Source organism: Akebia trifoliata, chromosome 11 (genome assembly GCF_017979445.1).
Source record: "Akebia trifoliata isolate Shusen 1 chromosome 11, ASM1797944v1, whole genome shotgun sequence".
Taxonomy (NCBI): Eukaryota; Viridiplantae; Streptophyta; class Magnoliopsida; order Ranunculales; family Lardizabalaceae; genus Akebia; species Akebia trifoliata.
Window position 1 is genome coordinate 38,130,339 of NC_141385.1, and position 15,566 is coordinate 38,145,904.

General features: G+C 35.3%; 1 protein-coding gene across 7 annotated transcripts in view; it reads left to right on the plus strand.

Annotated features, from left to right (window-relative positions):
- The window catches only part of LOC147391528 (uncharacterized), a 46,683-nt gene that overhangs the window by 17,485 nt on the left and 13,632 nt on the right, over positions 1 to 15,566 (plus strand). For 6 of the 7 annotated variants that reach the window (XM_086457676.1, XM_086457675.1, XM_086457680.1 and 3 more), the window contains 7 exons: positions 6,443 to 6,484; positions 10,145 to 10,258; positions 10,353 to 10,537; positions 13,119 to 13,252; positions 13,348 to 13,463; positions 13,601 to 13,643; positions 13,753 to 13,844. In XM_086457676.1, coding sequence (XP_086313802.1) covers positions 6,443 to 6,484; positions 10,145 to 10,258; positions 10,353 to 10,537; positions 13,119 to 13,252; positions 13,348 to 13,463; positions 13,601 to 13,643; positions 13,753 to 13,844 — 726 coding nt within the window. The remainder of the gene's footprint in view (positions 1 to 6,442; positions 6,485 to 10,144; positions 10,259 to 10,352; positions 10,538 to 13,118; positions 13,253 to 13,347; positions 13,464 to 13,600; positions 13,644 to 13,752; positions 13,845 to 15,566) is intronic. The other variant, XM_086457679.1, reaches the window with a different exon arrangement.

Consider the following 15,566-nt stretch of genomic DNA (forward strand, 5'->3'; position numbering starts at 1 on the left):
TAAGGCCCGTCTGGTGGCCAAAGGTTATGCTCAGACTTATGGGATTGATTATCAAGAAACTTTTGCTCCGGTTGCCAAGATGACCATCATTCGCGTTCTCCTTTCTGTTGCTGCTATCCGCGGATGGCCTCTTTTTCAGTTAGATGTCAAGAATGCTTTTCTCAATGGTGATCTTCAGGAAGAAGTCTATATGGTCCAACCTCCTGGGTTTCTTCCTTCTACTTCTCCTACACATGTTTGTCGTCTTCGCCGGTCTCTTTATGGTCTGAAGCAGTCTCCTCGTGCTTGGTCTGAGCGCTTCACTACTGCCATGCATCAGTTTGGTTTCCATCAGAGCTCTGCTGATCACACCTTGTTCTTGCGTCACTCCCACGGCAAAACTGTTGCTCTGATTGTGTATGTGGATGATATTGTTCTTACTGGACATGATGCCGATGGCCTTGCCGAGGTCAAAACTTACTTAGGCCGTCAATTTGAGATTAAGGACCTTGGACATCTTCGTTATTTTCTGGGTATTGAGGTTGCACGGTCCCAGTCTGGTATCTTCATTTCTCAGCGTAAGTATGTTCTTGACTTACTCAGCGCCTCTGGTCAGCTTGGATCTCGCCCAGCTGATACTCCTATTGAGCAGAATCACAGGTTGGCTGATTCTGAGAGGGAGTGTGTGTCAGATATTGGCCAATATCAGCGTCTTGTGGGAAAATTGATCTACTTGTCTATGACTCGCCCTGACATTGCCTATGCTGTTAGTGTTGTAAGTCAGTTTATGCACTCGCCTCGAACATCTCATCTTGCTGCTGTTTATCGTATTCTTAGATACTTTAAGGGATGTCCTGGTCGAGGTATTTTATTCAACAATCATGGTCATCTTCGTATTGAGGCATGGACAGATGCAGATTATGCTGGTTCAGTGACTGATAGACGGTCTACTTCTGGGTATTGTACTAAAGTTGGTGGTAACTTGGTAACTTGGCGTAGTAAGAAACAGGATGTTGTTTCTCGGTCGAGTGCTGAGTCAGAATACAGAGCCATGGCACTTGGAGTATGCGAGTTGTTGTGGCTCAAAATCTTACTAGCTGATTTATGTCTTCCTGTGTCGGTCCCCTTCTTACTATATTGCGATAATAAATCAGCTATTAACATAGCTGCAAATCCGGTTCAGCATGACAGAACGAAGCACATAGAAGTTGATCGTCATTTCTTTAGAGAAAAGATAGTTTCTGGACAGATTTGTACTCCTTTTGTTCCTACCTCTCAACAACTTGCTGATGTTCTTACTAAAGGTGTTAATAAAACCTCCTTTGAAGATGTCTTGTCCAAGTTGGGCATTGTTGATATCCACGCACCAATTTGAGGGGGAGTGTTAAATAAACCTATAGGGTTATTTTAGTCTTTTCACTTCTTTAATTATCTTATGTAATACTTAAGCCTAATTAGGGCTAATGAATCAATCAATCTCTTTCTCTCTTAATTTGAACTTTTATCATCCTATTATTTTCTAGTAGGATGATGGTTTTGATCAAAACATGTACAACCAAAAACTCGAGGTTCAATGGAAAAAGGGTTGCATGAGGGCGAAGAGAGTGATAAGGAGTACGACCTGCTAGGGCTCGAGAGGGAATTCTACTAATCAAGAAACATGCAGTAAGCAAGGACATAGACTAATATGACTTTGACATGTGCATTCCTTGTAACAAGGATCTGGTCACACCAAGAAGATGTCTATTCTTTCCTTTGGCAATACCATTCTGTTGAGGAGTTTATGGACATGAGAATTGATGTACCATATCACGTTGTTGGAGATAATGGAGAAAAAAATGGGAGGCGTACTCCCCACCATTATTAGAACGAAGAGATTTGAGGAGAACGCCAAATTGGGTTTGCACCATAGAGTTATACTTCCGAAACTTAGATAAAACTTCATCCTTAGACTTCAACAAATAAACCCAAGTTACTCGAGTACAATTATCAATGAAAGTGACAAAATATCAAAAACCATCAATAGATGGAATAGGAGACGGACCCTGTACGTCAGAGTGAACAAGCTCAAAAGGAGAATTACATCTATGCATACGAGATGGATAAACATGCCTAATATGTTTAGAGAGTTCACATACATCACATTGAAATTTAACAGACTTACAAAGAGTGCTAAAAGAAGGAATCATAAGGCATAAAGTCTGAAAATCAACATGACCAAGTTTGGCATGCTACAAAAATAATGTATCATGAGTAACTACAAGAGGAAAAGAAAAATGAGAATCAGAAATTCAAGTTGATTTGGAAGAAATTGTAGTAGCCACAACTTTAAGAGCATCAGGTTGGGTTGGTAGCTCATCCAAGTAGTACAACCCCCCCTTTCGACACCTCTACCAACAATCCTCCTCGTAGTAAGCTCCTGAAAAATACATTGAGATGGGTAGAAGATAACACAACAATTTAATCTTCTAGTAAGACTACTGACAGATAAAAGTTTGGTAGAGAGAGATGGAAAATGCAACACATGGGACAATGAAAGAGAAGGGGATACGAAAGTGGTTTCTACTTCCATAACAGGAGTAAATGAACCATCCGCCAAGTAAACCTAAGTGGATGAGGTGGATGGAGCAAAGAGCATAGAAAATCCCTGAGACTCACTAGTCATGTAGTCTCTAGCACCTGAGTCAATAACCCAGTTAGGAGATGATGAAGATACTATAACAACAAATGCAGAGGTAACATCGACACCTAAGGGAATTGATGATGAAAATGTACCAGATGTATTAGAAGGAGGGGCCTGAGAGCTGAACTTAGAGTGGATTATCTCAACGATTGGGGCCCGCAATGAACTAATAGTGTCGATGAAGCAACTACAATATCAGATGGAGAACCAGAAGTAGTAGTGACTGTTGTATAAGCAGTTGTACGAGCAGGATGACCAGGAAACCCATGTAACCGATAGTGGTGATCACAGTCATGACCTCCCACAATAAAAACAAGTAGTAGTAGAGTGACTAGGGGTGAAACTTGGTTCGGTTTGAGGTCAAATTGGAACCGAACCAACATAGGTCGGTTCCACTAAATAAGAACCAGAACTGAACCAAATTCAATTGGAACCAACCCAAACCGAGCTAAAGTCAGTTTGGTTTGGTTCGGTTCGGTTCTATGGATTGCCAATATTCTATAAATTGTAAGTAATATTTTTTAATGAAAAAACAAACATATAATAAACATAAAATTTCTTACACTAATCACTAATCTATCCATAAAAAGTCATTAGTTTATCCACAAAAAAATACTAATCCATGTCTTAACTTCTAAAATAATTCATAATAATAATTATTTTCACATATATTTAGTTATTGCATAGGGGTTTAGTTCTCGGTTTGTTTCGGTTCTATACAAGCTTGATCTGAGAGTTGAACCAAATTGATCGGTTCTCCATTTTCGTAACCTGGAACCGAACTGCAACTTGTTCCAAACCTAACCAAACCACCCCAAAGCTATCGGTTTGGTTTGATTCTCGGTTTGAACCGGACCAAGTTGCACCCCTAAGAGCGACCACTACCACAATCTCCTTTACGACCTCGATCATTTCCTCTAACAGGACCCACAGAAGGTGAGAACCAACAAATGCAATACACTTTCGAGGAATACCAAGAGAAGGAGATCCAAAAGTCATAACGACATAACACTGCTCTTTGCCAAATACAGTAGTGTATACATATTGAATAGAGGGAAGAGGCGTCGTTGCAAGTATTTGAGTCCGAAGTTGTTCATACTCGGATTGAAGACCACCCAAAAAATCATAAATTTGGTCTCTCAGTGTGTTTGTCAATGATCTTAGCTGACTCAGTTGACAACTTTGATAAGGACTCATAGTGGCTCAACTCCTCCCATCGACGTTGAAGAGCTCCATAGTACTCACTAATCGAACTCTCATCTTGTTGGAAATGAGCAATCTCACGTGTCAACGGATAGATATGAGCATCATTCTCTATGAGAGCATAGGTCCTTATGAGAGGTTTCCAAAGATTAGGAACATTATCATAGAAGATGTAATTTGTAGCGAATTGCGGTTCCATGGAGTTCAAAATCCACCCTAGCATAATGTAGTGATCAGCTTCCCATTTGTCAGCATCCTAGGCAGAGACTTAGGAGTTCTTCCTGTCAGAAAGAGATGATGGCGTAAGACTGTTGAACTTCATTAGATTTAAGATCACGACTCACAATATTAGAAAACTTACACACCTCATATAAGAGAATAAAATCTTAGAGAAGATTGCGTTGTGGATTAAATAGATCCAAGAAGGAAACAAAAAAGATTGACCAAAAAATAGCAACCGAATCTTAATTTGACACAAAGAGGGTCCAAAAAAGCATCAACCAGCCAATGGATTGGAAAAAAGAGGTAATAGATGACCTCTAGGAATAAAACCAAGCAATCCAAAGGAAAACAACAATGATTGGGGTCCAAGCCCTAATATGACACAAATAGAGGTCCTAAAAAGCCATTAAACAGCCAACGAATTGAAAAATGGGGGTAATAGATGGCCTCTAGGGGCAAAAATGACCATCCCTCTTTGGGGGTTTTGCAATTAGAAGAACGGATCATGATTGGATTGCCAAATACAAGCTTCGAGGAAACTATTCTACAATCCTTTAGAACTAGAAAAAACATAGCAAACATCATCAAAACAAACCTGGAAGAAAACGAGGGCTGATGTCATCAACGATGAAGAACACAAACAAAACCGAGTGTGCTCTGATACCAAATTGATGTTCTAGGAATAATCTCTTTTGGTGAGCATTGTGCTCAACTAAGGATATATATATATATATATATATATAATTACAAATGTATCCTATTATTATACACACCGCACTAACTATTCTATACACACCACACCAACACATAATGCGTATGTTACACGTGGATTTGGTCATCACAATGAGAAAAGTCTCCCCAAAAAAGGGTTTAATTTTTCCAAAAAAAAAAAAAAAAAAACTATTGAAATAACTATTCTACTGATCAAGTGATCACCTATTTATAATAATTTTTCAAACTTAAACGTCAAAAAACAACGAAAGTTTATTGCCCAGTGCCCACCCATTGGATCTGTAATAAAAATATACTTAGATCTTACCTATTGGTAGAATAATTACCCTCATATCTTTTGGGTTAGAATTGTGGGAAATACGGATAGAGAGTCACGGGTGAATTAGCTTTTTTGCATGGGTTGCTTTTCCAATGAATTAGAAGGAGGATACAAGTTGAAGGAGCTAAAGGATTGAGAGGAAGACCCAAAAGAAGGTGGATTGTGAAATGAAAGCCGTTTTGAAGACACTTTCAATAACAAAAGACATGGCTATGGACAGAATTGAATGTAGGAAAATGATTTGTTTAGCTGACCCCAAATATTTTTAATTAGGCTTTGATGATGATGACGAGGACACATGATAAAGGTAAAAAAAAAAAAAGTATTTAAAGTCAATAAAAGATCTGAGATAAATGGGATCAGCTTTTTGAAGGCACAACTAGTATAAAAGTACTTTCTTATCAGTTCATTTGGTTATATATTTATTATGATATAGTGCAAGTGACAAAAATGAATTATCCATGGAAGAATGAAATATCCTTTCATAAGTAATATGCTGAATGTGATTCGTCAAATGCTATTCAAGTAGTGGGGAGTTGATACTAGAGCTTGTGGAGAATAACAAATGTTATTGATCATATTGAGGAATTGGTTACAAGTCGAAGAATTATATTTCAATACATTCTAAGGGTTAAGTGATTTAAAAAGTGGTGTGAATATAATGAAGCATATGGTGTCAGATGAATGAATTCTGCTCCTCTATTCAATTCTGTCTGAAGTCACATCTTTTATTTATCCAAGTGTCTTCACTGGTGTAAATAGAATTAGTGCTCTATTCCCTCGACTTCTGTGATTTTTTTAATCATAATCAATTCATATTTTATCTCTCTCTCCCCACCCTCCCCTCAACGAAAAAGGGGCCATATGTTATCCAATTGAATATAAAATAATAAGAACTTCATTACCTACAGAAACATACTTGAACTCCATTGCTATCTTTGGTTGAATTAGCAATGAGGATTCAATTGGATAAGTAACAGGTAGAAGACACTGGCTTATATGAGGAGACCGACTGCATTTCAAACATCATATCGAATATCTTTTTTATTTTATTTTACTGGTCTTCAAATATTTGTGAGAGTTCCTCTAGTATATGTTCTAGGGTAGACATTGTTTACCATGACGAGTTTTTAATGATGCTTTATCTTAGGTAACTTCAACATTTCATTCCATTCTTTGTAGATTTTCCTTTTTCATTTTTGAAGACATTAAGCTTTTTTATGCAATAGAATCTGCTCTATTTACTGATGGATTAATGTATTTTTTAAATCAAGTTAACTTTTCTTCGGTTATTTTGTTTGCAGCTTTTATATGATCAGTTGCAGTGGAAAATTAGAACTTCTCAAGTAAGCTTCCTGTCTAGTGAACTACACATTTGTTGCCATAAATCTTGACATGCAGATGACAGAGTTAAAGATGTTCTCCTCTACAGTCTAATACTTATGTCCTTTGGTTCCGTTCATACTTTGTCATTACACTTGATAAATTTTACTGTTTGTATGATGTCATATACTAATATCCACTCATTTTTAGTGGTATGCTCATATTGAATTGTGTCCTCAAAGGAGCCTTTTGGCTCTGCTCGCATGAAATTTTATATCTGTGAACCATCTCTCAACTTCGAGCAATGGAATCCATTTAATAATGTTTTAAACCTGAGACTTTCAGTCATATCCTAGTTGGCATGAAAGCATAGGCATTGCAAGTTTTTAATGGGAATTTGATAGTTCTCATGGTAAATATGGAACTTAGTGGTAAATACCACAGTGATGTGCCAAGGCATTAAGAGAGTAGTGAAAGAGTTCCTTGGGGAGTCTACGGAAAAAAAAAAATCACACAGAAAGAAACTTGGTGGTGGAATGATGATATCCAAGAGATCATTAGAGAAAAAAGATCCACTACAAGTTGTGGAAAAAAATTAGATCTGAAGAAAACTTAGAAGAATATAAAAATACAAAAAAAGTAAAGAGACTGGTAAATGAAGCTAATCATAGGGCATATGGTCTTAATGTCACAAATTTGTTAAAATAATTTGTAAGATGGTATTAAGACCAAGTATGCTTCATAGAACTGAGTGTCAAGAGATCAAGAAGCATCGCGTTTATAAATTCAGCATAGCAGAGATGAATATATTTTGATGGATGAGCGGAAAGACTGGGAAATATACAAGCATGTTTGATTGCACGGCAAATCATAAGGAAAATGATTTGCCATGGAAAACTTGAATATACGGTGTTTGATTGCAAAGTAAATACAAAAAGTGGGGAAAATCGTTTTTCACTCCCATGAGATTTGCCGCTTGAGGTGGCAAATCTTTTCTCACCCCTCCCCCAAATAAAATGATTGCCACACGGCACCAAATTTGGATCTCATACATGCCCTCAGTTTTACCTTTAAACTTGATGTAAGTATGGTCATTTTGGTCAAAAACCAATAAAATAGCAACCAATGACCCTATAATCATGGTGATTAGTTTTCAGAACTACAAAATATCCTCTCTTTTTTATGTTATACAATCTTTGAAAACCCTTTAATGAGCTCAAATATGGATTATCAAATTGGCAATCCAGCACCATAGCCCTCTTGATTTCATGGAAAAACTCAGATCCTAAAAAAATAGAAAAAAAAAACATAAATTTTTTTTGGACTTGATCAAAGGTTTTGAAAATGGATGTCGAGCTCCCAAATTTAAAATTAAAAGTTAAAGGTGAAAAATAATTTATTTTATTTTATTTTTAAGTTCATAGAGTTTTCCCTCTGCATTCTTGTGGCATTGGGTCATGTTTTTGGATGCTACAAGGTGAGCTCAAAGACCCTTGTAAGATTTAGAATCTCACCAAGTTAGTAAGGCTAGACTTACTAAAAAAATTGAAAAGATGACCCAATTTAAATGAATGAACATAAAGAGATTTTTCACATGATTTTCCATTATGTGCTCTAACAGTGGAAAAGGATTTGCCAGTATATCATTTGCCAAGTAAGTATTTTCCTTGCAATTGAACACACCCAAAACTTAATAATGAACACATTTGGGAAAATATGGGAGTTGCTCCAATAGTGATAAGTTAAGAGAAGGTCAACTGAGATGGTTTGGGCTTGTTCAGTGAAGGCCAATTAGAGCTCCCAATTAGAAGAAATACTCAAATTGAAGGTCCTAAAAGAGCAAGAGAAAGACCCAAGAGAACATGGATGGAGATAGTGAAAGCAGATATGAACTTGTTTTCAGTAACTTTAAACTTGGCTCTAGACATATTAGAATGAAAGAATAGGATTTATTTAGCTGACCCTGAATCTTTAGGATAAGGCTTTGTTGTTGTCTGTGCCTACTTGAGCCATGTGAAATAGTTCAATGTACAAAGAACTGGATTGGCTGTTGGCTATGACATGGTTTATATTCTAGACTCAGAATCTATTTTATGAATCAGCATTTTTTTGAAAGTTAAACTACCCATTTCCTAGGTTAGGTTCATATTTTATTTAATAAACTTGAAATAAATTTTTGGTGTCTATTCATAGCTGAAGTACTCAACAAAAATAGAGAGTAAAAATGGATTACCAAGCAAAAAAAACTTGATAAGAGGTTCACAAAACAGTAGCTTCTTCCCCTTACACGAATTTGACATCCTTTATGCTACAAATTATGTAAGATGTCTAAACTACCATTCATTAATGTAAATATGTAATAAAATGTAAATACTACTAAAACTAGTTAGTGAGATATCAAAGTATCCTCTTTAGTAATTTTCAGTCAACCTTTAGTAAGCAAGTCTTTTGATGTTTTTGTCTTCTCATATGTTTATAGGAGTGACTTACACCCATCAGATTTTTGGTTTTACATTTTATGCAGATTACATCTTGTAAGTACCCGAAAACTAGAGAAAAATAAAATGATAGGGTTCATCGAGATGGCATGTAAACAATTTCTGCACTCTTGGATCAAGTTCTGGAGGGAGCCATGGTCGAATAAATTACTACATAAAAAAGAAAATCTTGTAAGCAAAAGGTCTCTAACCATGTTAGATGGGTAAGGGCACAAGTGTCAGAGTATGAAATGGGTACAAAGTGTCTCTGATACAATAAACTGCAAAAATAGGATTCATAGACTTGATACTTTATTTGGAATCGGTTATTACTTGTATGGAAGAATAAATAATAATGGCTTATGTGATGGTATATCTTACGAGGTGTATCTTATAAATAGCTCACTGTTATATTCAAGGTTTAAAATTTTGTCCTGGGGCATTGTTGTAGTCAGGATAAAACGACTAAGACAATATTGAAGCATTGAGTGTTTTGTTTTTGGTTTGTTCGGGACATTTTGTGACAAATGGAAATAAATCATAGTACAATTGTACAAAAGAAAACCAATGGGAAATGGTAGATTTCATGATACATGACAAATTCTAACAATACCTTGCAGTAAGGGGAAAAAAATTCAGTATTGTCACATGAGACTGTGGAGTGCAAATCTGACATGTCTTCGACAAGAGCACTTGTCCCTTTATAAAAGTGTTCATGCCAGATGTCTCCAAAAAGGCTGTATATAGAGATGTACTTATCACCAACCTAAGTTCATCTGTCAGTACTGACCTCGCTTTCATGCTTTAAAGCTTCCTTCTGTCTCCCTAATCTTTTTTGCTTCCCTAGAAACTCCAGAATCTTTGCAGTGAGCTTGACTTGCCAAAAATCTTCATTGCTAGATTTTTTTTTTCTCCTTTTGTAGCTAGCTTTAGATTCTCACTGATTTCATCAATATCGAGTTCTGGAACTGCTTTTGTTTGTCACCTGATTCATATACTCAAAAATCATAATAAATACTTTCTTTACACATGGCTAAATAGTTATTACATTCAGATTATAAGCATTCCCCTTTTGTTGAGAAACCGAGTCTATGATTTCTTATTGATTATAATTATGCTTCATTCTAAAAGATCCTAAGTATAATTTTTTAACACAGATCATAGCTTCTTGAAACTTCTTCTCTAATAGCATTCCTTTTACTACAGGCTGGTATTATGGATATAAATTCTATGCTAGGAATTCAAGCTAGGGATGGCTCCTCCAATGAAGACCACCAAAATTCAAATGGCTTGAAAGGTCAACCTTTTGAAACATCCACGGTATAATAGTTGGGAATTATTTCATATCCTTAATATTTTTTTATGGGTTTTACGTTGTTCATCTTCATTTTGTCACATTATTTTCTTTGTGTAGGTTCCAAATGTCTTCTCTCCTTATAACCTCAATCTACATGAACATCATTTAGAATCCACCTCTAATATGTCAAGAGTTATTCAGGATCATGATCTGATTGGTATCAAAGACGAAATGCCGAGTGTTGAAATGTACCATCCATTTGCCAAAGAAAATCCGAGGGTGTTCTCATCCAATATTCATAAGTTTGTATTTTATCATACTTAATTGTTGCTACCACTGAATTTATCTTGTTCATTTCCTTGATCATTTGTTAGGCAACAGAATCATAAATGCTAATAATGTCTATTTGGCATTTCTTTTTGAAATGCAAAGATGTTACTCTTCAACCCATTTTCTGCGGACACGCTATAGGGAATCCTCCATATTTTGAAAAATATTGCAATGTTATTGTTCTAGGTGGTCATCTACTATATGTTGGAGTTTTTTTTTTTTTTTCAACATGTTATGAGATATCTGTTAATGTTGTAGTATTTATTATATGAGGGGTATAATGGTCTTTTCACCCTAATACTATATTGTTATGTTCTAAGGGAAGGCTGCGTAAGAAATGACATTCTTTTATCTTCTTACCAACTTCTCGTCTCTCCCTTGTCTCTATGTTCTTCCTCTGCAAATCAATTGTCTCATCTGGATGCTATTTGATGGTACACACCCATCTGCAACCAACTGCGTTTTTCTCAGGAGTAAGAGTTGTCAAATCCCAAGTATGATCCATGTATAGGGTTGAGATTTCATCTTCCATAGCTGTTCTCCAACCAATGTGAGACATAACTTCATGATAAGACTTAGGAGCAAAACATGAAGAGATGAATAAAGATGAAAACTCATCATAAGAAACAAATGTTGAAATAGGATGGTCATTACATGAATGCTTGATTTTTCGAAGGGCTATTGGTATGTTATCAGACTCTATCTCTGAGATGCATTTTCCGTTGAGAGAGACGTTGGAGTAGGTTCGGTTGGTGGAGTTTGTTAACATTTCGGTTTGCAAACATACAACTTATATTGACGCCTTGTGGTCACATCCTCATTAAAAGTGATAAGAATAACATCAACCTGGCCTGAATGTGTGCCTTCTATAATCTGATTTTGGTAAAATAGAGTTGATCAAAAGAATGCACATCGCTAGGTAATAAAACATCAATACCCTTTCTATATTTGGGAATGACAGGAAAATACACTTTATAGCACTATGATCAAACTTATCTTTGCCTATCTCCAAATTATGCACAAAAAGGGCATAAAATATTTGGGGAGGAAGGGAAAAGAAGGAAAAAATAGGAAATTTTTTTAGAAGATGATTAATTAAAAAAATCTTTTAGGACACATTGCCCCAAAAATATTTAGGAAAATGCATATTCAACATTAATGGAAGAGCAACTTAAATGAGGTGATTGTTCTTTCTTTCCCAGACACCATTCTATTGTGAATTAATAGAACAAGATCTTTGATGCAAAACTCAATAATTAGATAAGTATTTTTTTAACTCACAAGACACATTATCTGCCATTATCATATCTAAGTTTGCACCCATACAATAGCAAATTGCTTTCAATTTTAGCATGGAATTGAACAAAGATGTGATGATATTCAAAACAAGCTTTAATAATATAACCAACTTATCCTTGTGTAAACATTAATAAATGAACAAAATAACAAAATCCACACCTACTTGGAACATGAGAGAGTCTCCAAATATTGGAGTGTAACAAAGAAAAAGAAGTATCACACACTTGTTCATGTGAGATGGAAATTATTCACGATGTTGTTTACTTGAATGGCACTTCTCACACTTTAAGTACAACACTCCACAAAATGGAACTAAAGAAGTAAGTTTGACAGGGTCAGTGTCCAAGATGATAATTCCACTGAAGCGGGAAAAGGGATATATGGCGTGAAACTTTATTCTTATTCATTGTTTTCCTCATAGTTAGATTTTGAAATTTGCAATGAGAGGGGTAAACTTTAAAACTTTAATCAAATTGTTGAGAAACTTGGTAAGTCTACTTACCAAAAGAAGATTAACAAGAAATTTGGGAACAAATACAACTGAAGATAAATGTATAGACTTACAAGGATGAACTGAACCTTGTCCAAGGAAATTAGACAACGTTCCATCATCTATTGTAGCAAAATTCCAAAGAAATCATGAATGGAAGAGAACACACTAGATCCACATTTAATAACCCAGAGAGTATACGTACGTGAAACAAAAGAAATGTTACTTGATTGAACAAAGGTAGCAGAGTAGGATGTTTGTGCCTTAGTTGAAGATTGTTGACTTTTGAGTAGCTTGAAATACTCATCATGGGAGAGTATAATGGACTCTTTTGGGATGTTGCACACACACACCCCTTTTCTTTCCTTTATGCTGTCTTAATAGAAGACTTGCATAACTGCCCCCAATATGTGGCAAAAACTAGAAACCCAAAAATACCCCTATAATTATTATTTTAATATATTTAACTCTAAACACATCTACCAACACATATGAATCCCATTTAGGTTATTGAGTGTGTATTCGGTTATTTCATTTTTCAGTTTCTCCCTTTACAGATGGTTTTGATAATAATTGATAGCTTGTAGATTCATTTTTTTAGCATGTTCTTCATACCAAGAGAAGTTGGCATATTTAGTTGTAATTCTTGGTGTTCGTGCATATTCATAAGTGTAACTTCATGGATTCAAACATGAGACTTTTGATGATCTGGTACCTAAACGTGTGTCAATTCTGTATGTACTTATGAGTCTTTGTCCTCACAGAGATGCTGAAGGTCTCCCAGCTCTCAGTTCTTTTGAAGATGGTTTTGTCAAGACAAACAGTGAAAGAGCAACCATTGATACCCACTTTCCTGTGCTCACTACACAAGAAGAGAATGGTTCGACTGTCTCAGAAGGTAATAGTGATTTAGGGATTGAGCCCATTGTTCAATTGGTAGACATTCTGCACCACAACTCTTTCTTGAAATCTCATATGACTTGTTTCTATTAGTTGAAGGCCTAATACCTGGCATAGAAGGGTTTCAAATCATTGGCGATGCTAAACCAGGATGCACATTGCAAGCATGTGGTTATCCTGTACGTGGGACTTCTCTTTGCATTTTTCAGGTAATTTCTTCACATTTGTATTTTAACGATGTTTCCAATTCGTTGACTGATATTATGTATTGCTTAAGTAGTATTTTGTTTATTGGTTTTGATGACATAATTTACCTTATGTGAGCATTATTGGATTGTGTATCTAGTGGATTCGTCATCTTCAGGATGGCACTAGAGACATCATCGAGGGTAAGCATTAAAAAGAGTTCAGAAAACATTGTTTCTGTTTCAAAGATTCAGCATTTTTTGACTTCTATACTTTTGGTTTTTTAAGTGTTCTTGTGTTTTTATGATTCAGGGGCCACTAACCCAGATTATGTTGTCAATGCTGATGATGTTGATAAACTTATTGCTGTTGAGTGCATACCAATGGATGACAATGGCTATCAGGTTTTTTCAGTAGCTTCATATACAAATATTTCAGTAGTTCATTCTTTTTTCTTATTCTGATACACTTGTCAGTATATTTACCAACAGTTGACAGCATTTTCTTTCAATGTAAAATTTGGCATGACCAATCTTGAAATTTTAATATTATTAACTGACTATAGATAGAAATTAAGTAGAACTGACATATGGGACCTGTTCCAAAAAAAACTAAGGAAAAGGTTGAAGTTATTGCGCAGGACACTGCGTTTTTGATGTAGGACGGTGAGGCAAGAAAGGGAAAATAGGGTTAGGGAAATCTAGTTGGGGATTTGGGTGACAATAGGAAAATGGTTTTCAAAATACGAATTGGCTATATGTTGAATGTAAAACACAAAGTTTTCCAATTACAAAATTTTTAAATCACGATTGGGGGAGGTTTAGGGTATTTGGATTTTCCACATTTTGAAATTACAATAGGGAAAGGTTAGGAAGATTAATGAAGTAAGGGTTAGAGAAAGTGGGAAAGGATTAAGGGTAAAATAAATGGGGTTTGTAGGTTTCAAGAATCAATAATCAAGAAAGGGGTTTCAAGGTTCAAGAATTCTTGAAAAGTCAAAAAAATAAAGCTTATGGGTTGGGTTCTTGAAATGATTAGAGGGTCCTTAATGATTTTTTAATCTCTCACAAATAAACAAAAGAAGATAGAGGATAAGAAGAAGATTAAAGGAAAAAAAAATAATATTTTACCTTAGAATCGTCCCAATGATTTCCATTGCATCAACCATGTTGAATGCACCATCATTCAAAAGAAAACAAATACTTTTGTAATTTTGTTTATTCCATTCATTCTCTTCATTAAAAAGAAAATCCTAATACAATTTATATATAAAGAAAATAAATTCAAGAATCCTAATCAAACTAAAATACCAAATAAAATAACATAATTTTCGTAACATTCTCTCTCATAATTTCTCAACCCTAATAAACTTAAATAAAAGATAAACTAAAGTTACTAAACTACCGCTAAACATTATACTAAGACCATGTGCCAATAAAACATGAAAATAAGCCCCCAAAACATAAAATTTAAGCCCTAAAACTATTCAAAACTAAAAAAAACAATTAATCTAAAACAATCTCGAATGATAAATTTAGACCTAATAAAGTCAAAACCTAAATAATTACAAAATTTTCGTCGTAACCCTTGACCGTTGACTTGATTTGTGTTCTGCATTAGTTTCTCACTGTGCTGATGTGGAGGTGTACATGGAACCATAAATGCTTTTCTTCGATATACGAGTGAAAAACATCTATGGTTTTGTGTGCACCTCCACATCAGCGTAGTGTGAAACGTAGTGTCTTGTGTAGTCACTCCAACATGACTCATAAACTAATATTTGTTTTGGAAAGATTATAATTTCTATTATTTGACATGGGAGGCAATCTCTTGGTCAGGAGAAAAATCGAAATTGTCTCGACCGAGATGTTCCCTAACTTTTCAAAACACTGAACATTTCTAGGTCAATGTTTCATTTCAGTCTCAGCCGAAACATTCTGAAACAGCAAGTAACTTTTAACCTTGATCGAACAATAACGTTTTCCAAGCATTAAATGTTTTGAAAATTCTGTTGTTTTATACTGGAATTTATTATAAGTTTTAGCTATTCATAACTAGAAGAGCATGCCCCATTACTTACGATGATCAGAGAGTACAACGCACAAACATGTGGAGTACAAAGTGGC